The sequence below is a fragment of the Diadema antillarum genome, unplaced genomic scaffold, assembly GCF_040938485.1.
Source record: "Diadema antillarum isolate AM-2024a unplaced genomic scaffold, OU_Dant_1.0 seq00000059_RagTag, whole genome shotgun sequence".
NCBI classification, from domain to species: domain Eukaryota; kingdom Metazoa; phylum Echinodermata; class Echinoidea; order Diadematoida; family Diadematidae; genus Diadema; species Diadema antillarum.
The window spans coordinates 2,162,230-2,190,017 of record NW_027271164.1 but is presented as its reverse complement, the minus strand read 5'-3'; the positions used below and the strand labels follow the sequence as shown (position 1 = coordinate 2,190,017).

General features: G+C 39.4%; 1 protein-coding gene across 1 annotated transcript; it reads right to left on the bottom strand.

Moving 5' to 3' along the window:
• Positions 1-118: 118 nt before the first annotated feature.
• Positions 119-27,788, bottom strand: LOC139725803 (protein mono-ADP-ribosyltransferase PARP4-like). The gene is made up of 27 exons (XM_071636881.1): positions 27,637-27,788; positions 26,099-26,257; positions 25,621-25,776; positions 24,772-24,909; positions 24,127-24,309; positions 23,430-23,590; positions 22,905-23,042; positions 22,466-22,564; positions 15,055-15,238; positions 14,018-14,201; positions 13,384-13,514; positions 12,875-13,093; positions 12,205-12,416; positions 11,863-11,944; positions 11,039-11,165; positions 10,365-10,577; positions 9,845-10,112; positions 8,797-8,896; positions 8,031-8,219; positions 7,346-7,426; positions 6,185-6,367; positions 5,455-5,574; positions 4,750-4,899; positions 3,916-4,058; positions 1,625-3,371; positions 1,036-1,168; positions 119-381 (listed from the first exon to the last, which is right to left on the bottom strand). The coding sequence occupies exons 1-27, from the start codon at positions 27,748-27,750 to the stop codon at positions 119-121; spliced, it is 5,877 nt and encodes a 1,958-aa protein (XP_071492982.1). The 5' UTR covers positions 27,751-27,788.

Sequence of the window (27,788 nt, the reverse complement as noted above, 5' to 3'; positions counted from 1 at the left end):
AAAGCTGAATGTAAAACATTGACTTCATAGAATTATTTATCTCAAGACATTCTTCGTAAGAAAAAAAAAAAGAATATCGGCCTTCTACAAGGAAGCCTGTTTTTTCCAAATTAAAGGCCTAACTTGAAACTATATTGATGATGTCATCTAGGGCGTTCTCCAATTGAAATACGGTGAGGGCGTCCTTCCAGGTTACGTCCAGACCACACTTCACAGCCAGGGTACATAACTCAGACGGCGGTTGGTAAGTCTTCTCCCACGACAAACGAACCTTGTCGACGTCGATGTCGGTTGAGTGGAGTGTCGATTCCAGGCATGAGAGCAGGCCGGTGACAAGGAGAGTTGCAACAATCCTCTTGATGAGGCCGAGGCTTGACATCCCTATAGCAGGACGAAGACAACAGAGAGTCAAACTTGGAGTTAACAGTTGGTCACCCTTTGCTGCTAAGGTTGCCCAAGTCGCTTGTCAGACTTATGGCAAAATGACTTTCTTGCTCTATCAATGAAACAGGATGGAAGCACATCATGGTACATTTTGTTTGTCACCTGTTGACTGCCGAATCATCCAAGCAATGTAAAGTAGATCAGTAGCGAGACTAAGGGCAAAATTCTTTCATAGTCTAATGTGAATCAGTTTTATTGGAGGGTGTCGCTTTCAACATTTGGAAGACCACATTCTCCCGTACACACACAAAAAGACGTTTTCAAGTTATGACCTGATAAGTGCATTTGAACAACGTCTTATATCTTACGTCTATTTTAGCTATTGGGTCTAGAGTCTATACCATAAACACTATATTCAAGCTGAAAGTGCCCAGCAGTCTTCAATGAAGTGTATGATTTGTGGTGTTGTGTGTGTGTGTGTGTGTGTGTGTGTGTGTGTGTGTCTGTGTGTGTGTTTGTATTTTTCATATGATCCTCTTTCACTACTCGCTGATTTGTAACGACTTGTCCATAATTTCTCTCTCTCTCTGACACTCGGACCCAGTTGAATTTGATAAGTTAACAGGGGAAGAAGCGGGAAGAGAAACTTACAAGTTTCAAGCAGCGTGTCATCCATGTCCAGGTATTGGTCAGGCTGCTGAAGTGCATCGGTTACTTTGCTGCAGTCGATGCCGAATTCTCCTTCGATGTCAGCGACCTCCCAACACCAGCGGGACTGCTCGTCCTGATAATAGTGACGGGACGTGGTGAAAGTTATATATAAAGTCACGTTCTTCTGCATGAATGGTACAGGATAATCAAGTTTGGATTCGTATTTTCATTCAATATTATGTGCACTGTCTATATGCGGTAAATGAAAAACTTCTGCAGTCATGAAATATTTAGAGAGCATTTGCTGTTCGAAGCAGACGTGATGGTACAGCTCATGAATGATCATGGGAGCCAGAGTTGCACTAAGTGAGCCATGGTACTGAATACGATGGTTACATGGTTATTGTTTCGGTGGTACAAAGAGTAAAGTATGACGGTTACTCCGTGAACTGATTCTTGTTAGGAAGATACAATTCATGAAGGAATTTCTAGCTCTGCTTCTGTTTGTTCCAATGTTAATGACTTAAGATGGGTGCACATACTCTGCAATTTGAAATCGATTTTTTTTCCCACTGCTCTTGCTCCTTACCTGATGCCCTACTTGCAAAATTCTTGTGATTATGTCGAAGGCCTCTGTCTTTTCGAGATCTTCCTTTGCTGGAGCGAGCTTCTGTTGTTTTGGCAGGATGTCATCGGCTTCCAAAGCTGGGGTAGCATCAAGTACTTGATCCAACTCGGGAGCTTCTACCAACTCTAATCTTTCCTCTATATGTGCCTTCATCATCACAGGTTCTGCCAACTCTAACTTTTCCTCCATCATAACAGGTTGTGCCAACGCCGTTTTTTCATCCATGCGTTGTACCATCATTACAGGTTCTGCCATCTTTAATCTTGTCTCCATTCGTTCTTCCAGCATCGCAGGTTCTGCCAACTCTAACTTTTTCGCCATCAACACAGGTTCTGCCATTTTTACCCTTGTCTCCATTCGTTCTTGAAGCATTACAGGTTCTGCCAACGCCAACTTTTCCTCCATCATTACAGGTTCTGCCAACTCTAAACTTTCCTCAATATGTTGCTCCATCATCACAGGTTCTGCCAACGCCAATTTTTCCTCCATGTGTTGTACCATCATTACAGGTTCTGCCATTTTTACCCGTGTCTCCATTCGTTCTTGAAGCATTACAGGTTCTGCCAACGCCAACTTTTCCTCCATCATTACAGGTTCTGCCAACTCTAAACTTTCCTCAATATGTTGCTCCATCATCACAGGTTCTGCCAACGCCATTTTTTCCTCCATGTGTTGTACCATCATTACAGGTTCTGCCATTTTCACTCGTGTCTCCATTCGAGCTTCCAGCATTACAGGTTCTGCCAACTTTAACTTTTTCGCCATCATTACAGGTTCTGCCATCTTTAACGGTGTCTCAATTCTTTCTTGAAGCATTACAGGTTCTGCCAACTCTAACTTTTCTTCTACATGCTTTTCCAGCATCACAGGTTCTGCGAACGCCAATTTCTCCTCCAGCATCACAGGTTCTGCCAACTCTAACTTTTTCGCCATCATAACAGGTTCTGCCATTTTTGCCCGTGTCTCCATTCGTTCTTGAAGCATTACAGGTTCTGTCAACTCTAACTTTTTCGCCATTAATACAGGTTCTGCCAACTCTAACCTTTTCTCCATGCGTTGCTCCAATCTCATAGGTTCTGCCACTTCTTTCCTCAGCTCTGTGACAGACTCAACTTCTGCTAGCATCAAAGGTAACGAATCAACGCTCGATTCCAGGACAGGAGACAACACTTCCTGTACCTCCTCACAGATCTGAAGTTCTTCCACGGGCTCAAGGTATGCAGCTTCGGTTTCATATGAAAAGGCCAACGACCTACTAGCTGGTTCAGCTAAGCAGAGGACAGGAGACATTACATCTTCAACTAGCTGAATTTCTTGAATAGATTCTACCATGTAGGCAGGTTCAGGCTCATCGGCAGAGTAAACCTCCTCCGAAAGCTCCATGACGTCGACAGGTGATTCTTTGAGCGCACACGCCTCTTCTGCATGTGCAAGAAATGATTTTTGTGTGTCTTCCGTCGGAGACAACAATTCCAGCTGATCTGCAAGTTGATCCATATCAACATCTCGGAGTGTTGGGGAAACTAGCTCCTCCGTCTTTAGAGTCTGTGTAGCGTCCATGGCTTTAGCCGATGGTATCGGAGCATCGCAGGGCTGCTGTGTTTCTCGAGATTCTATGCGAACCATGCGATCGTGTTTTTGTGATTCACTCGGTGGTTTGAGCTGCCGCTCTCTCCCTTGGAATCCTTCATCAATAACACATTGACAGCTGTGGTAGGGATTAACAAAAATAACAACAATAAAATATAATTATGCCAGTTCATCGCGATGAAGAGCGAACAGAATAAAACTTTTAAAAGAGCTAGGAAGGGGTTTCGAAATCAATTGATGTTACAACCAAATCTAAAATCTGCCACCAATAATTAGATGTACTTTAGTTGCTCCTTTTTACTAAATACACAATGCGCAGAAATCGAACAAACTGTATGAAACGTACGCTTTGCGGTGTTGGTACATCTTACAGAGGCTACGAGACAGCGTAAGGAACAAAAGAGAGCATAATAAAGAGCAGTGTTTCTTTATATAGATATAAATCAACTTACGAACGGGCAGACCGGTAGTTTGCATAAACATTCTACATGTTCTATGGAGTTTCCAACCGCAATCTGCTTTTATCGACACAATCATTTGAAAAGATAACACAAGGCTTCTCAAGGAAGCTTGCTGTCAGATATTTTAGCTGCTACAGCAGATTGCTCAACTGAATATTGCGCATGCGTCTTCACCCCTTCTCACAGAACTCGAATACTAACATCTTAGACATGTTAGGGAGCCTTCGATCAATCTCAGCGGATGTTGACGTTTTGACTCGTTGGAGGATGTCATCAAGAACATCCTTAGCCTTGGTCGCCTCGCCTTTGATGTGAAGGTAGAAGTTAGCCACTGCCAGGAATGCCTACACGATAATAAGACAACCATGCATTCATGGCGATAAATCGCACCATTATTCTCAGCATTTTTTTTCCAGTTAATGTGATCATATAAGTAGCCTTGTGCGATATGAATGGCTGAAATTTTATATAGTCTTTCATACCGTTGCACTATTTAATGAAGTTTGTTTAAATCAGGATGTATTCGAGTCTTCCTAACGCTACATTGATCCAAATTATTTGCAGAATGCACCACAAAAGCCATTGACGATGGTTTTTGCAGAGGTTTTAGACATGGGAAGAAATGGATGGCCCAATTAAATCATTCAATACCCACCGGGGTACGTTCGAAAACCACGAATAGCGCTAGTCAGCGAATATGTGCATCGAAGCGTATGCTCATCGGCAATGGTCAACTTGAGCCGAGATTCTTTGGCTGTGTGTGTAAGCCCTACTGACATGGAGATTAGTGTTAAGTTTAAAACAAGTCGATCGTTACGGAAATTCTCGAATATATCCGAGTATAGCCGGGCCAGCCTTCACACTTCATGGAGTCACCAGGCTAGCGGGTCAGGGTCCATGATGTAGATTTGGTTTCCCGTGTCACCGTTGTTTCAAAATTAAATTATTTACCTTATCTTCAATTTTCTGTGTTCGTTGTCTTTCTTGTGGAAATTGTATGGTAAAATGACGACAAAAATTCATCTGAAGGGTTACCTCTTGCACACAAGGGTGCGTTGGAGGCAGAGACTCCGAGGCGAGCTCCATCGCACGCTGGTATTGGTTCTCAGCGGTCACGAAGGAGAAAGTATTCTGCGCTCCCTGTGCTCGAGACAGAATATCCTCCAGTCTAGTGATAGCATCACTCTGAGGACCAAAGTTACAGGAAAAACATGTTTCATATAATTTAATTTACAATGTTAACGGGGAAATTGAACACGTTTTTACGATTCTTTTTATAAGTGTGATGTGCCCATCTCTACTAATTATCACTACAATCCAATGTACTCTGAGACTGATCATTTTTTAAAAATCTATTCAACATTTATCACCCTTGATATCTCCAACGATAATGTTAATATCATTAGTAATGACGAAGGATAAGAAATAGTGTTAACAGAGATAGCAGGAATGAAAGTTTATCCCATCTATCGCGCAATATGCATATTTTATTCTACAAGATCCTCACTGAAAATCCCAAAATATTTGAATAAATAAATAAAACATTAAATTTCCTCCTCAAAATGATCATCCGCTGACTGCCTCGACCTGCTTCAGCCCAAATTCATTTCATGTTTCTTGTCGATGCCTGTATCAGCTTTAAGCCGGAAGGGCACATCTTTCTTTCCAGTGAACTGCTCATTATTAGACGCAGAATTCATCCCGGAGGAAGATGAGCCATAGTTGTTATGGTAACCATACCGATTCCGTGCCCGTGGAGGCAGGCTGGCTGTGCCACGTTCCATGCTGCGTGTCACGGCCCCCAGGACTCATCTCGGCCAGTAGACTTGACATCGATGGATCGTCTTTCTTTGTGTCATCCTGTCAGAATAAATATAGACTACCAGTTACTGTGATTGCTTCTTTATATTCATTGTATTTCATCTGCCTTATTTTTGTCGGAGTTTTCACTTTTTTTAAATTTGGTCTTTTGGGCCTGATGTTACCATCATGATGAAAGGTGGCCCGAGATTACCAAACTATAAACCATAAGTAGAATAACTTGTGTCTTGTCTTTTCATATAGGCCATTGAATATCCTCATGCAGCATAATGGGCTTCGAATTCCGAAGTTACTTGGCGACATTTCAGCCGATTGAAAAGATACTGTGCCAATACTGTGGCCAATCTTTGATTATTGTATACGTAATATTATGTCTTTATTACTTTAAAAATGAACATTATTATGATTGACTAAATCATGACCAATCATGGTGTGTTATGTATATCCATAGATAAGGTATTAGGAAAATATAATGTGGGATGTTCATTAATAACGTAATGATATGTAAAAGTATTATTTCAGATGATAGGGAATTATAACAATAAACGAAATGTCCTCAATGTGAGTACGGTATAAATCAGGTTGGCGCAAACAAGAGAGAGTGATAAAGATCGTCATGTTATTATGTAGGTCTCTACACGTGCTCTACCTCAGATCGCTCCTCAATTGCGACAAAACTCGTTAGAGGAGAAATGATGTTGAACTCGATGCCCAGTTGGACCAGCATTCGCCGGACGTCATCCATCATGGCGTCATTTTCCAACCTATCCGCGTGCACAGATCCAACCTCCCAGTCCCTGACCACTCCCCTCGTTGCTAGGCGATGAAGCGTCTTCCAGATATAAACGATACAGCGGAGATAGCGATGCAATACTTTAATCATTTATATCAGGTCTAAAAAGCAATGCAAGCCGATTGTCCAGCAGTGCTATACAGAAAGTATGCATTTACATGTCTGAACTGGCTATATGTACTATTCTGTGTCGTTGTTGTCATTGTTGTCGGTTTTTAACTGCCCTGGAAGGTAAATACCATCTCAAAATATGTTCGAGCATGTTGCCAATGGTAATTTCACACTTAAAACTTCACAAAAGACGAAAACATAACGTGGATGCTAGCTATGTTTGTACAGTAATTAGTATACAGGGAAAATGGGCATGACATGTAAACTCTAGACTCTGGTTCCTTACTTTAGAAACTTACGGGATCTAATCAAGAAAGATCCCGCTTAATATCACTCATTTCTAAGGTTTTTTTTTTTAATTAATGTGATCATTCTAAAACTACGTATTTCCTATCGCGAATGACTGAAATGCAGTGGTAGTAACCAATCTAAGATGTGCTTAAACATGTCACATTTGGTATAGCATACATATCTAACGCCTAGATAAAGGTGTAAACTATTCAACCTAGTTTGTTTGTTTTGTTTTTGTTTTGTTCTTTTTTTCCATTATGTACATAGCACATTACACTATCCAAAACATTTAAAATCTCAATGATTCTAGAGCACATAAAGTTTCCTCTTTTTTTACCATTGCCGTATATTGAAAGTCAACTACTACAATTATAGTGTTTTGTCTCTCGTCAATGTGTAGAGAATCCAACTCTTTGTTGACAGACATAGTTTATCCAGATTTTTACATTGAGTCTTTGTCTTGATCGTTTCGTTTGTAGGTTGTTTTTTCGCGGTGGTGATGGTGTTTTGTGTGTCCTTTCTTTTTTCTTTTGTCAAACTGGCTTGACGAAACCTACAACAGCGTCATGCTGACAACAGAGCTTATCAGCTTCTAACATAGCATAATATACTCACCAGACCGGCGTTGGTGGCGCAGTTCTCCGACGTCACCTTACACGTTACTTCTCGACCTTCAATGTCGGCGCTAAGAACAACCTGAAGGGATGAAAAACAATCCTGGTTGACATCTATGGAAGATATTACCTACTGTGGAAATGCAACTGAATTATAAACTTCATCATGGATTATTCATGGAGATAAAATATATATATATACAGTGTACATATTTCAATTTAGAGCGAAAGAAATCCGAACTAACAACGAGTTGCTTTCAAGATTTGGGCTTTTAGCTTTCATAATCAACGTCCAACTTCATTGGTTCGTGACATAAAGATAAACTTCTTCTTATGCAGGCAGGTATATAACCATTAATCGCCGTGCACCATGCCTCTTCCAGGGGCCTGTTGCATAAAAGTTACCATTGTGGTAACTTTGCCATCCAATGGTAACTACCATGGGAACAATACTCAACAGCCAATCAAAATCAAGAATTCCATGGAAGTTACCATTGGATGGCAAAGTTACCATAATAGTAACTTTTATGCAACGGGCCCCAGGTCGATATTTCAGAATGAACTAACTACATCACCGTTCTTATAATCGCATATAAATCTTTGACATTTTTAACAACCCCTCCCAAGTTCGAGTTCAATCAAGAATAAAACAGCTAGTGATAAGCATCTGTGAGGATTTTATTTACTTCAGCAATGTCAGGTCCCAGAGCGTAGAGCACAAGTCTGGTGCCAGTGAAAAGAGATGCGATCTGTGAAGGGGCTTGAATGACTTGCTTCCTCGTCAGGGTCACGTGACTCTCCGGCCCTTTTGCCCTCCAGTCAACTCTGATGGACGTCGCCGCTGGCTGACACGATCGCCGCACCTGGGCCTTCACCTGAGAAAATCATTCACAGAACTCTTCAGTACATTCATGTAAACCAGAGGTTGGGCAGAAAACATGCTGTACAACAAACACCCGCTCCGAAATTAACCGTCTTACACATTTTCGGTTAGTATAGTACATGTATTCAGGGGACTCCTTTTGTCATTGTTTGTGACGTTGTACCCTATGTATATCGGCCTACACTACCACAGGTCTATTTCATGTTTTCATGATGAATAATGGCTCAATCGAGCTCACCCTACTTATGCTGCTTACGGATGGAAACAAGCGTCAAAGTTGCATATAGTTGCCTATATCGATACGGTAGACTTCAGTGTTCTTCCAATGTACGGGGTTTGTATAGATTGTCTTTGTTTGATAATATGAAACATCGTTTGCTAGGGAGCGTTTCGTACAGATTGAATTCGTCTCATGACTGCAAATGGTTTCCAAAAACTTGTAATACTATCAATAAGTTAAAACTCAACATTTGGTTTCCACTGATGATATGTTCCCTTTCATTGGAAGTTATTCAAACAGCAACGAAACTAATGTTCACATATTATAGAATGGTGAGTTGGTCACCTACTTTTGCTTCCCAAGTTGACTTGCTCCTCGGATCAAACTGCTCGTAAGCTCCACCACCCGTGTCGGCAAGGGTTCGCAGCACATGGCGGTTAGAATCAGAGCTGCAATGTGAAGTATTAGTGTGACCGACAACAGAAAATAATCAAACTAATTGATATTTAAGTGAGAAAAACATACTTTGCCATGTCAATATGACACAACACTAAAAATGCTTTCACGGATGGATAATCACCCCTCCCCTTATGTTATGCACTCATGATTAGCAAGTCTGGGTCTATATAAAAAGATAATGATAATGATAATGATAATGATAATGATAATGATAATGATAATGATAATGATGATAATGAAAATGAGAGAAATAGGAAATGAAATGAGGAAAAATAATTAAACAGCAGAAACGATAATAAGCTCAAGAAGGTTCACATGCTCTCAAAATCAATCAGCCTTGTTAAGCTTGTCCTTATAATCATCTTAACACATACAAGAAACATGTTTGGGTAAAATTCTTGATTAAGGAAAGATCAACTTTATTCCTTTTGTCGTTGCTTTGATTTCTCAGGATAAAAAACCAATGCTTACCTCCGTTTTAGAATTTTCGAGTTTCATCCAAGAAAGTGTTTAGCATTGGTCCGTTACAATATTAAAGTCGAAAAAGATTCCATCTTGAATAAATTAGTTGAGGCGTACAATGTAGCTGCATCAGATTCTTGCAATGGAAATGATCACAATATCAACCTTCTTAAAAATTCGTCAGAGTCTAGAGCCTTCGCCATGTTCTAAAATCATGAGAGTCTGTCTGTTGTCAGGACTGGTTGAGAGTTCTTGTTTTTAATCAGTTATAGACATTGCTTTCTTTTTGCGAAAAGACAAAATGTACACTGCACTTATTTCTCTTGCTACATGACTAGAAGCAACTTTCCTTTTGCTTGTGATGGATGTAAGCGACGCAAAATTGGATTCACTGTACAATTACGTTGCCGCGGTAGACCTGAACACAATTTAGTTCACTCTGTATCATAAATATAGTCGTATTCCATATCTTTTACCTGACACCGAAGGTAAAGAGGCGGTTGATGTGTCGGTTGGTGGCCACTTCGATTAGGGTATCCTGCTCGTTACTCACGTGACCATCGGAGATGAGAAATCCATTCCGGATGAGACGAGCATCATCCGACGCCAAGAGAGCCATTGCCCGTAGAGGGCGCCACACCTCAGTGGCCCCACGTTCCCAGCTGACTGATTTCAGGTATGTTTCCGTGTTTCGGATATTTGTGTCACTGGCAACCACGCTGGCGGGGTACAGCTCTTCGAAATCTGTGACACAGAGGATATGTTGAAGGATAAGTGTCGTTCAGCCATGCACACTTTTAATCACATTTTTTTCATTCATTTTTTTTTTTAGATCTGTAATAAACAATTCTTTGGAATGAAATTGAACTCGTTTGAATATTTAATCCACATTGCATTATCAAGGAAGACTGCGTTAAATGTACCATTGCTTTACATCAACAACGTAATAAAAGGTACAACAAATAATTTGATCAGGAATTAGGGAATGTCAAATACCATTTCCGAAGACGATGAGGTTGTATCGACTTCCCGGGGGTAGATTTTCCAGGATCATGTGAACGAGTTTCTTTGCGTCTTTCATAGGTTCTCCCTTCATTGACGTAGAGCGATCCAACATAATGACAACTTCCGGGCTCTTGATTGCACTCACTTGGAATTCTGGGTAAAACACCACCATGTAAGCCTGTTGGGTTGAAAATAACAACATATCTTGTGAACTTATTCCCACTGCTACTTTTATCCCGATGTGATTTGGTTTTTCAAGAAAAAATGTGTGGAACAATGCTTCCGTAAAGGAGCAAATATCCTCACAAGAAAGTAACAAATGTCAACATTATCAGAGAGATCTGTAAACTTTCTTTTGAAAAGCTACATGGTTTATCTAGCTAAATTTTCGTCACCTCCACTAGAAACAACTTTCATACGTTTATGTTATAAACTGACGTGACCATTTTATATGAAACTAGATTCAAAATTGTGCCTCTCCACCTGCGGGCTCCACCTGAAGCTCTAAAGGAAACTAAAATTTACATTTATACTGCATTCAAATCAATTACAAACTAGAATCACTAAAACGTACACACTAGCGAGGTATGCGGTTGAATAACCCATACTGTCATTCTCAAGTGAGAAGATCCCATGAATCGGCTATTTTCTTACCTCTTTTCCGCCATCAGGGTGCCTTTCCCGCCAAAGCCGTGGTTTGTGGGCATCCTCCATGTCGATAAGGAGCTGGATACCATCAATGAGCCGGTCTCCGTCGCTCATGGCAACGGATACATGTCTGTCATTCTTCCTCTGTAACAATGGAAAGAATGGCGGAAGAACCAAGGCCAGAGAGAACATCATGATTCCGCCACTATCATATTTGACACCATGTATTTTTGTTTGTTTGTTTGTCTGCCTGTTTGTTTTTAATGCGAAGTTTGTAAACCAATTATGAAAGTGGAAATAAATGAAATGAAATGAAATGAAATGAAATGAACATCGAGCTTTCGTATAGGAAATCGCCAACGTTACTGTTATTATCATTACTTGATTTTTTATTCAATGAAGTCTGATTATTTCTATCATTTAATATCCCGATTCTTGTTACAACCTACAAGGCATCATACTCCTAAGGACTACGTAAGAACAATCTGTAAAACTTACATACAGACATTGACAGAATACGTATATCTCAGCAACTTTGACACAATGAAACAATATACAATATATTAGAATTATACAAAAGGAAAGAAAAGATATTAGTGCTTAGAATCTTTTTGACATAAAGTTTTCATATTAACTAAGGACACCTTTCGTGCGGAGGTCGAGAATAGAGTGAAAGAGAGTGAAGGAGTTGCAAAAGAAAACTTTCGTCAAAAAAACATGATAACATAGAAATCCTATCCCATAGAAAGACACGGCAGTGAAATATCTCGTACGAGCAGTATGGGGCTAAGATAACTTTGTAAATTTATTGAGTCTAAATCCAAGTGTCAGCTGCGATTACCTGAAATTTGACGGTGTGCGTCGGGCAGTCTACCCGCCTGATCTTCCCTGGCATTTCAATCGAAGCCACGAATGACTCGTTCCTGTAAAGCAAATCACACCTTTATGTTTTGTCATTTTTTTTCTTTTGTTCACCAAAAAGACCTTAGGTTAACATTTTCACCACCAAAGATTAAATTGCGAAAAAATGCGGCTTTTTAAAAACAAATGCAAGTTTAACTCAACTTTCCAAAGGAAAAAAAAAGCTCGTCGGTTAGTTCATAAGATAATGACCAGTGAAGTCGTAAAGGGAAACGCCGTAAACCAACATCGTAAAATCACGAGTGATTATGACGTCACATACCTGTCACGGTCGTTTTGGCGCACGGCGGTCACCGATTGGCCTTTTTCGTCATACTTTGCCGCCAAAATCTCATTCCTCTTCCACGGCGCCACGCTGCCGAGGAGATTGAAAGCGATCCGATCCCCTTCAACCACGAGCTCGGTAACATAGGTGATTCGAACGATCACACTCGACCCTGGTGGAAGGTTCCCAACGGTGATGGAGAAAATGTTCTGTCATTTAGCAAGAAGAGGAAACAATTTATCCTGCGTATATCGATTATCGAAATTTCGATATGCTTAGGATGCATAATACATCAATAAAAAGGAGGTTCAGCTATAACTGTCGATCTCGTGTGAAGAAGGAGTGACCATGGAAAGGGACACTGGGTTTGTAAGTCTTTCTGTGGCTGGGTCCTCAGTCCCCCCCCCCCTTCCCCTCCCCTCCCCTCCCCACCCCCACATCCGCGGAGTATGCATGATCCAGCCAAAACCAAGTCTCCTCTTAATATTTGCGATGGACAGCAATGTGAATTTATTTTTAAAAAGAATCCGTATGTGACGGTCATTGGGAAAATTAAAAATACTAGTGAATTGGACCAGAGACATGGGATCGCCGGTTCTTCTATTTCAGTCAGCGTGTTTACCATGCATGACGAAATGCCATGAGATAATCGAATGTATTATCTTACCGATGCCTCCTCCTCCATGAGATACGCTCCATGGCCTTCCCGTACCGCCTTCTGGTAAGACGTCTTCGCCTCTTCCTTCTCTTTGACCACGCCCACCACGTGTTTACCATTGATGTATGCTTCAAATCCACATACAGCGGCGCATTCGTCCAGCGGAAAGACGTACCTCGTCTCAGCCGAGTCTCTCCCGATGTTCTCGTACTTCTGGAGGACCGTTACCTGTGGTGAGGAATTAACAATGGAAGCATGGACAACACATCTTGACAATGAGCACATTATGTTATTCCACTAAATTTTCATAACCATATTACCCTAAAAAATATTTTATGATGAATATTGGAACCGTAAACCTAAATAATCTACTGACTTCGTTCAAATTTATAGAATGTCGATGGAGGCAACAGTGTGCTATCATAATCACTAAGTACATACGATCACAGTGAACACGTATACGATTGTTACAGTCACGAAAAATAATTGAAATTCGTTAGTTTTACTGGTAAACTTACCTCAGCAGCAAGATCTATTATTTTAGCTCGGACATGGACGTCCTTGAGTTCGATGCCCGCCCCGTCCCCGCCGGTGAGACCTGCTTTAATTCTGGCCTCTGGATACAAGATGCCCTGTATGTCCGTTGTATCTTTAGACAAGACGAGATACCATACATTAAGCTGTCTTGCCATGACAGTGGGAACAGGGCCAAAGAAAGAGATTCATCAGCACCCCATAGTTCAAAGGTCATCAGTGTTAACAAGGCACATACAAAAGTCATACAACATCAAGTATTTTGACTATTTTCTTGACAAAGCCAAGGAAGAAGTAAATACAGTGACCTGTTTATTTACTCTTTAAAATTGTCATTGACCTACAAATCTTCATTTCCAATTAATCTTAGATATCAAATTTCAAAAAGATTTTGCTCACAATTTTTGTGTGAGATCCTAACAATGTTTGCAACGTAATTACCCGGGATGTCGTAAGTTGTACATGCTCCCTTTCCTTCTACACTGTTTTAGGTACCGGTTATCTGGCCGCTGTCGTTTATCAACTTGTGATTCTTCTCCAAGTATTTTCATATTTTGAGGACTTATGGACTTTTAGATGCGTACTTCCCCGAGATAAATCATTCGAATTGTATTATACCGATCTCGAAATCATCGTCACTGTCGCTGTCAGTGGTGTCATCGCTGTCATCATCACTGGACATCAATGCGCTCGGTGAGCTCACACTCCCATCGTGTCCATCCTCGTTCCTCTCAGTCAGTTTGAATTCGACGAGGAACCGGAGACAGTGTTGGTTGGCCTGATACACAGTGTACTCATCCTCCTGGTGAGAATTATACCAGTATGTGCATTTATCGTCAATATTCGTAGCTTTACATGCTGACGAAAAGATAAATGTTCGACTCAGAGTAATTAGACAGAGGTCAGATTAACGGAATGTCACGTCATTTCATTAAATTCGGAGCTCTAAAAAACAAAATAGCCATGGATTTATATAAATGTATATACATATGTTATATATATATATATGCATATATATATATATATACATATATATATATATATATATGATATATATTTCAACTGTTTAACTACAGAATATTCAAAATTTATGACGTGACAATGTGTTTGGATAATTCAATGATACCCCCCAATGATGTTAAATTGTAATACAGTATATATAAAATGTAACTGTAATAAGTGTTTTTGTGATTAAGAAACTAAGAAACTAACCAACGTACCAAGATTTTGTGAATGATTAGCCTTAGGTCGAAGGTGACTTGTGAGGCCATGACATCATCGGCATCTCATCTGATTTGCATAATTATATGGTTAGATTATTTAACAAACACACACACACACACACACACACACACACACAAAATGCTTATTTGTTTGTTTGTCTGGTTTTTTTTTTTTCATTTTCAGTCTGCTAAGATGGCTGGATAGCTCATATTCAGCTGCACTATAGCTGGTCTTCCATTAGGTCCAGTTGTATGTACGTCGCGGACCACTTCATAGAGTCATGCACTGTGCTCTTTACGATCAATTGATAAAGCGGGATTTTTTTTTTCACGCGTCGGTTTGACACTCTAATACTTGGCACTTCCACTTCATGTCGTATCCGAGGGATATGTGAAACTTTACAATTGATACCAGATAAAAGTTGGTCTTACCTTAAAAAACGACTCGATCTCCTTGGATTTCCGGACGCCATGTACACTGTCGAAACCAATGGGGGCGCTCTCAAGGTCTAGCCTCTTCTCGTAAACGTCTTTAATTCTTCCAAGCGCCACGTTACTGACAGCCATAAAACGCGTACCGGTAAACTCTCCCGCAGTAGAGTATTTGGCGCTGGTACTGGTGACAAAAAAAAAAAGAATACGTATATATATATATTTAAGAGAATGTAATAAGATATCGCCATAAACAAAGAATTATACACCATTTACTGTCACTGTCACGCACACACTATATTGAATTAACAGTCAGCAGTCGGTTAAGGCTGCAAGAGCCCTCATTAATATTTACATCTTCTCTTTACCCTTATTCTCTTTGTAAGTTCGTTTATATTATATTTAAAAAAAAATCGTTTATATTATGGCTGCAAGAGCCCTCATTAATATTTACATCTTCTCTTTACCCTTATTCTCTTTGTAAGTTCGTTTATATTATACCGTTCGCTGTATTTCAATATGCAGTAATGTATGACTCTTCTAATTGTATTCTTTTTAGCCTTGGTGTCAGGGGCTGAACCATGTTTTACCATCCGCCAAATAATGATTTTATCCTATTTCAAGAGTGCTGAAAACGAATATGGATGATTTGGACTGCCATCTTGAATATCTCAAAATCCTTAAGAATTCAAGAGCTGCGAATTCCATATTCTGATTCAGCATCCCTAAAAGAAGGTAAATTCGTTTATATTATACTATTATAATATAAATGAATTATTATCATATTATTAACAATTTCTGTCCTATTTCGAGAGTGCTGAATATGAATATTCCTTAAGAATTCAAGAGTTGCGAATTCCAGATTCTGATTCAACACCCGGATTTAACGTCCCCTTATTAAGGTAATCTGACTATAATCATGTGTTCTATATCCGTCACAAATGAAAACATGTAATAAACAATCCTAGGTTGATTTTGTTGTATCGTTAACAAATAACTGTTGGAGAAGACTGAACAATGTAACTCGTCATTGAGCTGGAGAGTAATGTAAAGTGAATGTATATGAAAGGTGAGATATTGCGTGTCTCTGGTACTGTTGTTCGTGATAGTGGTGGTAGAGGTGGTGGTGGTGCATGATGGTGTTGGAGAGGACTGTACAATGTGTTTTGCCTCTGGGTTTGTTCGAGATTGTGGTGGTGGTGGTGTGTGGTGTGTGGTTGCTGGGCGTGGGTGTGGATGGTTGTGATGGTGTGTGTGTGTGTGTGTGTTTGTTCCTTGGGTGTGTCAATGGGTTGCTGTTGTTGTCGTTGTTGTTTTAGGTTTAATGGCAATCAGTCATAATTTTGACTATTTTTGCCAGACTATATAATATATATATTTCCCTATAGATTAATCATCAATATTTCTTAACAAATTCAAATTCTATCATAATATCCATATTTGTTTTATTCCAACCATATTTTCATTTTAATTATAAAAATTGTATTGTTTTCCTCGCTCAGTCAAAACGGCCACGTTGCCACCCTCGGTTCTGTCTTACCAACCCGGCGAAGTGCGTTTCGCAGGCTTCTCAGGCGTGCGCCCTAGGTAACTCGAGAAGGATGGTGGCGACCGTCATGCCTGAGCGTGTGGAGAACAATATTCCGATATAATCCAAATCCAAATATATTCATTTTATTCATCTTTTTTTTTAATATGTATGTAGCGAACATTTGTGGGCAGAATCAAGGGTGCAAATGATGAAGATAGGTGCACTGGTGGTAGGCCTATACCTTCAACATATTCTAATGTTGATATAATAAGACATACACTAATCTTCCAAATACTAATATACAGTAATACTTAACATACTGCGGCATATAATATACTCAGTAATATGCATGTGTGTATATGCCTATATACACACACATACCTACTCATGTATACATCTGAGATCATACAAATACACATTCACATAATATCAATAATTCACTGTTTTACAAATTTTACAAAATAAATTTTCTACTTTACACTTCATTATGAAAATACTACATTGTAATCTTTAAGGTTCGTCAAGCTTATCCTTGACTCAAACGATTTGTCCTGTACACAAATGTGATTATGGAATTTTGAATATTTCGATTTTGAGACGCTAAAAGTTTCATAATATCAGAGTCACGATTTGTGTTGGTTTCTGCCATTAACATGGCTCTTTCTATTGTATATTTCGGGCATTCTATTAGAAAATGTTTAACTGTTTCAGGGGTGGGGCAATAGGGGCAGTTTCCTGTGGGGTGTTTTGCTATTTTTGCTAAATCATAGTTAAGGCCGAGACAGCCCATTCTCAACCTGTGTATAATCATTTCATGTTGTCTGGAAAGATGACATGTGAATGGCTGAAAATTTACAGATGATTGGATGGTTTTTAGAAAGGAGGTTGAGTTGTTCCACTTACTTTGCCATTCTGCTTTATACTTAGTTACAAGGACTGACTTTATCTCTGAAAAACTAAGGTCGTTGTAGATTTCGATAGGTTTCGTCAAGGCTTTTTTAGCTCGGGAATCAGCGGCTTCATTGCCGTGAATTCCACAGTGTGACGGAATCCATTCGAGTGAGATGTCCGTGCCTTTATATTCTAGACGAGTGACAATTGTCCTGATTTCAGTGATGAAGTTGTCGTCGTACGGTTGTGATTTGATGGCTTTAAGTGAGCTCAGCGAATCGCTGAATATGACAGCTCCTGTGTGGAGGTCTAATTGCTCAAGCCAGTTTAGGGCGAGGATGATTGCAGATAGTTCTGCTCGATATGATGATGTGTGATCACGTAATCTTTTGCATTGGGAATAACGAAGTGATGGCACGTAAAAGGCGGCAGCTGAATTGCCTTCGTTTGGCAATTTGGATCCATCAGTAAATATGTGAAGTTGATGTTTCCATTTGGAATTGATCAGTTCTAGGCTCCATTGTTTTTGAATTAAGGGGTTGTCGTCTTTATTGAGCCACTCAGTTAGCTCTAAGGAGATTTTGATTTCGCTTAAGTGCCAGAAGGGGATTTCTGGGGGAGTGAGAGGTTCGAGTTTTGTTGTGATATTTGCGCTTTGAATTCTAACTCCGAAAGGTTTACGTGAATTTTTCTCTTTCATATACTCGTATTGCCAGCAGTTTTTTGTGCTTTGTGATACCGGATGGTTTGCGATTCTCGTCAAAGACGCATGGTATTTTGTAGTCAGCATCTTTCTTCTGATGCATAAGGGGAGTTCTCCCATTTCTACTTGAAGGGATTCTAGAGATGTGGCGGGAGCTGCACCAGCACATACTCGAAGAGCCTGATATTGGATGGAATCCAGTGGGTTTTTTGAGCTTTCGGAGGCGGACTCATAAGCTTCACATCCATAGTCGAGAAGAGACCTGATCAGTGCTCTGTACACCATAAGAAGGGTTTTAGAAAAGTTACCCCATGTAGTTCCCGCCAGACTCTTTAAAATATTTATTTTGGGCTTACAACGATCAACAACATCATTTATGTGTGTATTCCATGTTAATTTTTGATCAAAAGTGAGACCTAAAAATTTCTGACTTTGTTGATATTTCACTACATTATCATTTATTTTTATCTCCGGTTTTTCAAGTTTAATAGAGTTTGTGAAAATTACTGGGGTGTGTCGGAGGTCGGAGGGACTTGAAGTGTACGTCCATTTATGGCGACCACCAGGGAAAATTCCGCCCGACCATCCGGGGGTTGTATCTCTTTTATTGACTTCTTGGTGTTCCGCATGAATGATTCGCAAGGTAGCCTCGTCTTTCCTTACCATCCGTTTTCTCTAAAATCTAGAGAGGACAGCGTCCAAAACAACACAACCACATTATGTTGGGTGATTTAAAAAAACAAAAAACAAAAAACAACAACGACAAAAACAAAACTTCCGCCCGGAGACCAAACCCTTTATTGTCCAGATCAAGCGCTAATAGTGTATCAACAAAATGAAGGTTTAACCCCTCGAAACCTCATTCTCAGATGTTCAGTGATTATGCATACAACATGTTTTGAATTGTGGTAGCAGTTTCAATACACCTGTTGGTAGACCTTAATCATTACTGAAAAGGGACATTGACGCCAAGTATTCTTCCAATATGTGTGCAATCGGGGATTGAAGTTCAAAAAGACTTGAGTGGACAATGGACTTAGCGAGACGATTTCTATACAAATTACGTAATACTTCGAGGCTTTCTGTCCGTTCTTAATGCTCCGTATTTGCGGCAGGGCAGGCATGAACGCAATAATGTATGAATAAAAGTGTCACGCCCCACCTATTAACTATACAACACAAAGCAAGGCTCTAATATCCCTCTCTAAAATTCATTTCCCAGAAAGGTATGACAGCCCTTGAGCATGGTCACAAATTGTTCCGGTTGAGACGCGAGGATTGCCCGCAGAGGTCTGCCATGAACTCTGTGACACATCATAAAAAATCGCATTACTAATAAAAAAATACAGATAATGTAATTCATTTTCATTCATTCAAGTATTTTTATAAACTATGTGTAAGACTATGGATATGTCTATGTAGATACAAGTGGAGTCATGATGTATAAAGTTGAACGTCTTTCACTTTGTGTGTGTGTGGGGGGGGGGGGGGGGGGGGTCAAGATCAATGGCACACCTTTCCCCCCACCACCACCACCGCCGCTGCCGCCGCCGCCGTCGCCACCACCACGCCTATAGAAGGGGAAAATCCAAGGCAGAATCTATGCAAATTGAAATTAATAGTATTGTGATTTCATCAGATTTTTTTTTTTTTTTTTTGGGGGGGGGGGGGCAAATCAAAAGGTGTGTGTGTTTGCTCTGTAAAATGGGGTCGAAGTGAACACACTGCTTTATGGCCCTTATCCTTTAACGCAGTTGAGAAATTGAGATATTGGATTTGACCAAATATCATTACATAATCAATGTTGGGCCTCTTTTATTGATCCTCACTCTTAACTATTTGCATAAATCTCTTAAGAAGTGTTTGCTCTCCTAATGCGTAGATGATAGGCTTTTTTTACCTCCCCCCCCCCTCCCGTCGACAAAACAATAATGACCTAATGTCACTTCTTTTAGATGGTTCAAAAGCCATTTATTATTGTTAAACGTAAACAAATGTCAGTTTATGTTGATTGGATCTAAAATGAATTTGCGTTATTTTAAAAATAAATAGTAAAAAGTAAATATCTTGGGGTCATTCTCGATTAACACCAAACATGGACTCCACAAATTGAACGTGTTAGAAGCAAAATGCTCAAAGTCTTTCATGCAGCCAAGAGTATAAGAAAGTTCATTGATAAGGATACCTTCCCATTGTCATACAAAACCCTAATTCAGCCCCACTTAACTTGCACTACTTTAGTGTAATCTAGAGGACTGGTCACTCGGCGGGTCAACTAAATCGACTGCAAGTCAGTCAGAACAGATTGTTTCACAATGGTATTAGGTTGTTACAATAGGGAAACTCTCTATTTTTCTCTACAGGTTGATCAGCTCAAGGAAAAAAGAGGAAACAAACCTTAATCTTTACATTCAACTCTTGCATGACCTTGCCCCAACAGCTCTGTCCTCTAGTATTCAATTCACGTCATCTGATGATTACAGCCTATTAAAGGACAAGTCCACCTTCATATACATGTGGATTGAGTTAAGGCAACAATATTAGTTCAACACATCAGTGAAAGTTTGGGGAAAATCGGACAATCCGTTAAAATGTGATGAATTTTAAAGTATCTGCACAGTCACTGCTGTATGAGAAGACTACCACAGTGTATGATGTCACATGCGTTCAACGATATGAGGAAAATAAAAAGAGAATTTCACAAAACTTTACTTTTTGAATAAAGTGCACATTTCTTCGACTTGTTTACTGACGTATGTTGAGGGTAATATTTTTCCCCCTGCTTTCTGAAAGAGAGAAGTCAAGTGTTCTCTTGTTATGCAAGAAAAGTGAAAATGTGTTGAATTTTCTTTATTATTTCTTTATATCGTTGTACACATGTGACATCACAAGCTACAGTAGTCTTCTCATCCAGGCGTGACTGAGCAGAAACTTAAAAAATTCATAACTTTTGAAACAGATTGTCCGATTTTCCTCTAACTTTCACTGATGTGTTCTACTAATATTGCTGCATTCACAAAACCCACATGTTTATGAAGGTGAACTTGTCCTTTAAACTTATTATACTGAAATTGTGATGCCAAAATCTAATTCTCCCCAGAACAGTGCATCTTATATTGCATTTAAAACTTTTAATTATTCTCCCGTAGATTTAAGAACCATCAAGGGCACTAAAAGTTTCACGAAACAGCTGTCCGGCTACAGCACGCTTTTAATCCGTGTGTATATATACTGTATAAGATAAACTCAACCGAACTCATGTGTTGTGCTAAAATTTATCCTTTCAGAGTAAGACAAGTATTCATGGTGATATGAACATATAAACATATATCGTTGTCGACCTGTAGTTTTGTATTCAGGCTAACAAAGTTTTCTGCACATATTGGCGGCCATTAATTCATAACCATCTTTTTCTTTTCTTTCTTTCTTTCTTTTTGCATGATAGAATTATCAGAAATATCTTTGTGTTCGTATATGAGTCAAACTTTCATATCTTCCAGAGGGGATATTAATATCATCCTTTTCAAAACGCGTGAAAACGTTCAATGAGACATGCATTTCTGGAATATTTTAGTTTAGTATAGATTACCACTGTGGCGGCCATTTGGGATACCATTTTGGCTGATTTGACAAATTCGCTCACCTGAAATGAATGTGATTTTTGTGTGTGTGTGTGTGTTTTTTCTTTCTTCCCTCTGTCCTTGATTCAATCTCCAAAATCATTTCAGAGCATGACTTTTCTCCACTTATGAGAAAATAGATAGAAAATTTCAGATTTTGGCGGCCATATTATCTATTATCAATATCTTAAAATCCTTAAGGATGCAAGAATTGAATCATCCAGATTCGGATTTAGCTTCCTGGGAGCACAGTTAAATCAAGATTTTTTCCGGTTTTTTATCATTTACAGGGAAATGCAAAATATAGGATTTCAGATTTTGCCGGCCATTTTGGCAATCATTTTGATGGCCACCTAAATCGTAGAACCTTCAAGGATGCAAGAGTTGCATCATCCACCTTACGATTCAGCACCTCGAAATAGAGTAAAATCATCAAAAACATCTGGAGGACGATAAAACACGGTTAGACCCAAACAAACTTTCATCATCTGATTTAAAATCTAAGGTATTTGTTTAACTGTTGCTTACGCTAAGGAATATTATTCTGTATGCTCAAGCAAACTGTGAAATTTCAACTACACATGCCTGTTATTGTCATTTTGATTGCGTATTATGCGAACCCAAACCAAGTTATTTTGAAATTGATCCCTTATAGAGAGTTCTTACCTTGTTGAATCTCCGAAGTAAATTCCACTTCCCAGCATCCCTGCGTCCCATCTTTCGATTCCAAACATCTCCACCACAATTTTCGGGAGTAGGATACCACTGAAAGAGTTAACCATTGCAATGTTTCATTATAATAAATCCATACTTTGACATACAGTTAACCAATTAGTCGAAAACTCATATTGACAAAGGCAGAAATAGGCTACTAGATCATAGAAATGGAACTAAGCTAAACGAGTGACTGTTAAAACAACAGAACTAAAGTCATTGCACGGTAGAGCAAACCATATCTGTTTATTATTGCATTAGTCAGATATCAACTGGAAAGGGTTAATCGTCATAACTTTATAGTGGTGTGCAATGTTGACAAAAGTGAGCATTCTTTTCAAATTCATATTCTTTCGCCGAATATAGACTGATATGATTTGACATGAGTTACCGTGATAGGATGCCAAGAAAGTTGCGAGCCTTGGACGAATGGAAAAGAAGCCGTTCGTTGCCGATAGAACGATCAAACTTGAACTCATCCAGCGCCCGACTCACAGCAAAGATATTCAAAATCGTCAAATCCTGGTGTCTGCAGTGATATAAACAATAAAAATATTTTATTATCGCAACGATAATATTAATGATTTAAGACGTATATGATTCCTTACAAAATGGGAAATTATTTGTTTCAACTTCAACATAGTTTCTGATATAAAAATAATGTATTATGGTCGTTCAGGGCAATCTTGCAGATAGAATCTTACCTTCGGGTATGCTATCATTTATAACGCAAAATGAAATAAACAGAATACGAAATTAAAGTTTCAGTGGAATATTCACTACAAGAGTTTTTACCTATCAAACCATCTTGATATTTCATATACATCCATTAAACTTATTATTCGTGTCGCAGAGATGAGATGAGAAAGACCAATGAACAGGTCGAGTAGACACCGATTATCGCTCCTTGTTTTACCTGGGTGCAGTTGAGAGGACCAGTTCCTCTACTTGGCGGTACTCAGGATGGTCCTGGTCTAGGTGCTCAATGAAGCAGCGCATGGCGCGGTATTTAGACTCAGCAGTCGGCCGTTTCTTCCATCCTAGGGCCTCATTCACGTTGATCACATCGAGGATTAGCTGAAGCCGAGATAGGTTGCGGTATGAAAGAGTTTTTATCACTGACAATTTAGGCTATCGCTTAGATATGGAACACAAGTCATTCGTGGTTTTGTGACAGACATTGACTAAACTGTCTGCAAGCAGTGGATAGACTTTATTGCTGAAGAGCTCAGATTCGTGAATATCATAGCCTGATGTTTTCATAACAATGATCGCTCACATGTAATGATTTCATTCATTTGTTAAAGCACACTCATACTAACTACTAGTATGTAAAAAAAATAAACTGAAATAAGCTCAAACGCAATCTCTTATTTGTTATGCTTTGTGCCTTATGAGTAAACAGCTAACAATCATCTCAGACATTCATTGTATAACAAAATATATCATTGTTTGATAGAACTCATACACACTTTTAGCAAAGGATACCTCAAAAGTCGTCGGTAGAGTATACATGAGATACATAAGGGTTTAATCAAAGAGCCTATCTCGAGATAAAGTAGATGCGTTTAGGAGTTGTTTAAACTGTTCTTTGTAAACACATCGCATAATACCTGACAAAGGTCTTGCTTGACGGCAACCTTTCTCATACTGTCAAGCTGATGTGTGTCGTCGTTCCTGTGTGGAATTAACTCGTGAAACTGCTTGCTCAGAGCTTCGATCGACGCTGCGTCCTCAGAGTCGGGGCTCAGCAAGGCTCGCTTGATTTGAAGCAGGACTGCCTCCGCTTTCTCAACCTGTAGACATGTCACGAAAACCAGGCAAAATTGTAATACTGCTCAATCACTAATGACGGGCATCGTAAAGACATGAATGTTGAATTCGTATCTAATTTTTACGTGAAAAAAATTGTTTACTTAATGTTTTAGCAGTGTCGTTGTAATTTCCCATTTCCTTGTGAATAATCTTGATCATAGTGTTACACATAAAATCTAACTAGACGCTTTTCATCAAAAATATATAATATCTTGCAACAAATTTTTGTGTGAAGTTCCCACGGAGGTATAAGTGATAACGTATAGCCAGGGAAGTTATAACGATCTTTTAAAACATCGAAAATAAACCAAAAGCTGAAATAGAATCAAACAAGCTGGGAAATAAAGCGGTTGGAGATGGGTGGGGAAGGTAAGTCCATCATGGTGATGGACTTGAGTTCTATAGCAGAGCCTTTTAAGGGGATTGTAGTTCAATGGCTTTACCTTTCCCGGTGGGATGTTCTTGATGGGTACAGTGAGTATCCTGGAGAGTTCGCCCATCGCTTCCTTCCACAAGTTGTCTGCTAGCATGGCAACTGCTTCGGATACTTCCCCACTCGCTGTCTGCGACTCGAGGAGGCGCTGTCGAGTTAAAAAGTAACGTTCTTGTTGCGACACGATCAGACAATGTGTTCAGCATTTGACAAGATACCTACCTGTAGCTGCAGTGGAAAGTCACTGAATAAACACAACTTGGTCATATAACCTTCATTATGTACGTTTTTCATCGCCTATGTCGACTAGGTCACTGCATTTGGTTTGTCATACGATTCATAGCTCCTGATCAAAATTTATCGCTACAGTTTTCTACCCCAGCAGTTGTACTTCAATGTACATAAAATCGGGAAAGGGGAAGGATACAGACTCTAGCTGTTCTCACATTATCATATTTCCACTATCTGATAACATTTTTCATCAGCATCATGATTATCAATGTTTCATTTTACAATCAAAACGTTAAATACATATCAATTCATCTCTACCAACCCTAGGAGTAGTTCGGTCACTGCCCAGGATTAGAAACGAGACCGGCAATTTTAGAAAGAGAAAAGTAGCAGATATGCGGAGAATTATTCAATTCAGTTCAATTCAATTCAATTGATCTCAAAGTGATTCTTTTTTTCTATCACAGACCGTAACATAATGTAATAAAATCATAAATGATCTTGAGTACATAGTAGTTGATTATACGATAGAAATAAGAGGTAATTAACCAATCTAAAACCAACTAATGAAGGAGAAGGGAAATGAGATCGGGAATGCGAATTTGAAAGTATTCGTCCTCTGTCTTACCTTGGTCAGAATGTTGGATCCAAGCCAACGTGACAGCATTTTCTTCGTTCTTGTCATCCCTTTAGACGTCCACGCTTTGTACTCCTCATTGTACATCTTCAGGGCGGCTGGGGCAGCCTGAGCAAAGCGACTCGATTTCGTCCCAGAATTTTCATCCTGCAAAAAGTGCCAAATTCCTGACTTTAGGATTATACTATTCTAATGTCTTAAAATGCCACCCCAAAAAGAGCAACAATTTATGTACTAAAAAGTATTTCATGAATACGCATTTCCTGTTTTCTTTGTTTTTGTTTTTAGAAATGTTACTCTACTGATATTTCTATCTCAGAAATGGTTTAAAATATTTCGATGTCAATGTTCGTTCAGTCGGAGCGAGTATCATCTCTAAAAGATAGTGAAATAATAGCAGTTCATCAAGTAATCGTCACTAAAGTCCCATAGTGTGCATACAGTATGCATGCCAAACTGTAAGTACTACCTTTGTTCCAGACACCGTGCCATGGTGAGTATAGACCCTAAACTTGGGTCTCGTGGTCGGAGACTTCCGGGGTCCTTGGCTCAGAACGGCCGATGGTACTCCAACACTGGTGTGCAGCTCGATAGATGTGAACTCGACATCCCCATCTTCTAGCTCTTTCTGTCGACCAAACCAAAAAGTTCATTTGACAAATGCTGACTACTATATCACCTGGTTGAGATACCACATGATCAAATGTGGCCTAAGGATTATCTTCTTTATTACCATGTGATTACACATTACAATACGCTAATATTAAATGTGCAAAATACTTGAACACATAAAAAAGTTGTATAACAAACCGGAGTTGGATGTTTATGGATAATAAATCTTTGATTGAATGATCAGATAACAATTATTACACTTTTTATAGCAAATTAGCTATCTGATACCAGGACCCTGGTACGGTCTATATCTCATCTCAGCACAGGGACATATTTAAGTCGCATTCAGCCACACTTTAAAATGAAACAAAAAAACAAAGTAACGAGACACTTCGAGAATTTTTTGAATTCCTCATTTTCTTATAGCTGTATTGCAATCTGGCTTGTTCAAGTTACGAGACCGATCTATTATCATAATGAATTATTACAGGAACTTGGTTAACATTCTATATTCAAGACTGTGGTTCGTGATTTGGTATTAATCTATGTTGCATAATGAATTACCGAGGAATGATTGAACATAAAAACTTAGATACTAATAATAGTTTGTCAGAAGGGACGAATTGTGTCAAGGTAAGGAAGTAGGAAGTGATCTCGTTTACTAACAACAATCCTGACCAGCTTCCTTCCAACCTTGGGCTTATACACCATAATTACACATTGTAATGAGCAAAGCCAGTAACGTGTAAGATTTTGTTCCCACGACAAGCGTACTTGAGCGAACTTTCCCTTCATAACATACAAAGTACTTTACCGGAAGCATGGTTACAACACAAATATACGCCATAAAATTAATATCGTCTTTTTAATAAAACCACGCAAATGTTAGTACATTCCCCCCTTTTTTTTTTGGGGGGGGGGGGGGTCCTTTGCCAAGATAATCTTTAACGATGCGAATTCAAAACAGGGTAATTCGTCTTCAAACTTTGACATCTGCGAGCACGTTAAAAAGGAGCTTTGGGAAGAAATGCCATTGCCTATCACTCCAAAGCGAGATCGAATGTTAGTAGCATTTAGTGCCATTGCCTATCACTCCAAAGCGAGATCGAATGTTAGTAGCATTTAGTGCCATTGCCTATCACTCCAAAGCGAGATCGAATGTTAGTAGCATTTAGTGCCATTGCCTATCACTCCAAAGCGAGATCGAATGTTAGTAGCATTTAGTGCCATTGCCTATCACTCCAAAGCGAGATAGAATGTTAGTAGCATATAGTACCATTGCCTATCACTCCAAAGCGAGATCGAATGTAAGTAGCATAGTGCCATGGTCTGTGCGTCTACTTATATCGTATTTAGTTCCATAAAGCTAGAAAACATGGATTGTAATTGTTCTACCTGGAGTATGACGTATTTGACGAGTTCACACTTGTCCTCTTCAAAGCCATCCTGTTCATTCTTTCCATCGGAGCTGTCGGCTTCCAGCTCGGAGCGAGGTTCCTGGAGGGACATCCTAATGGTGGGGATAATGTGCTTCCGATCTATAATCT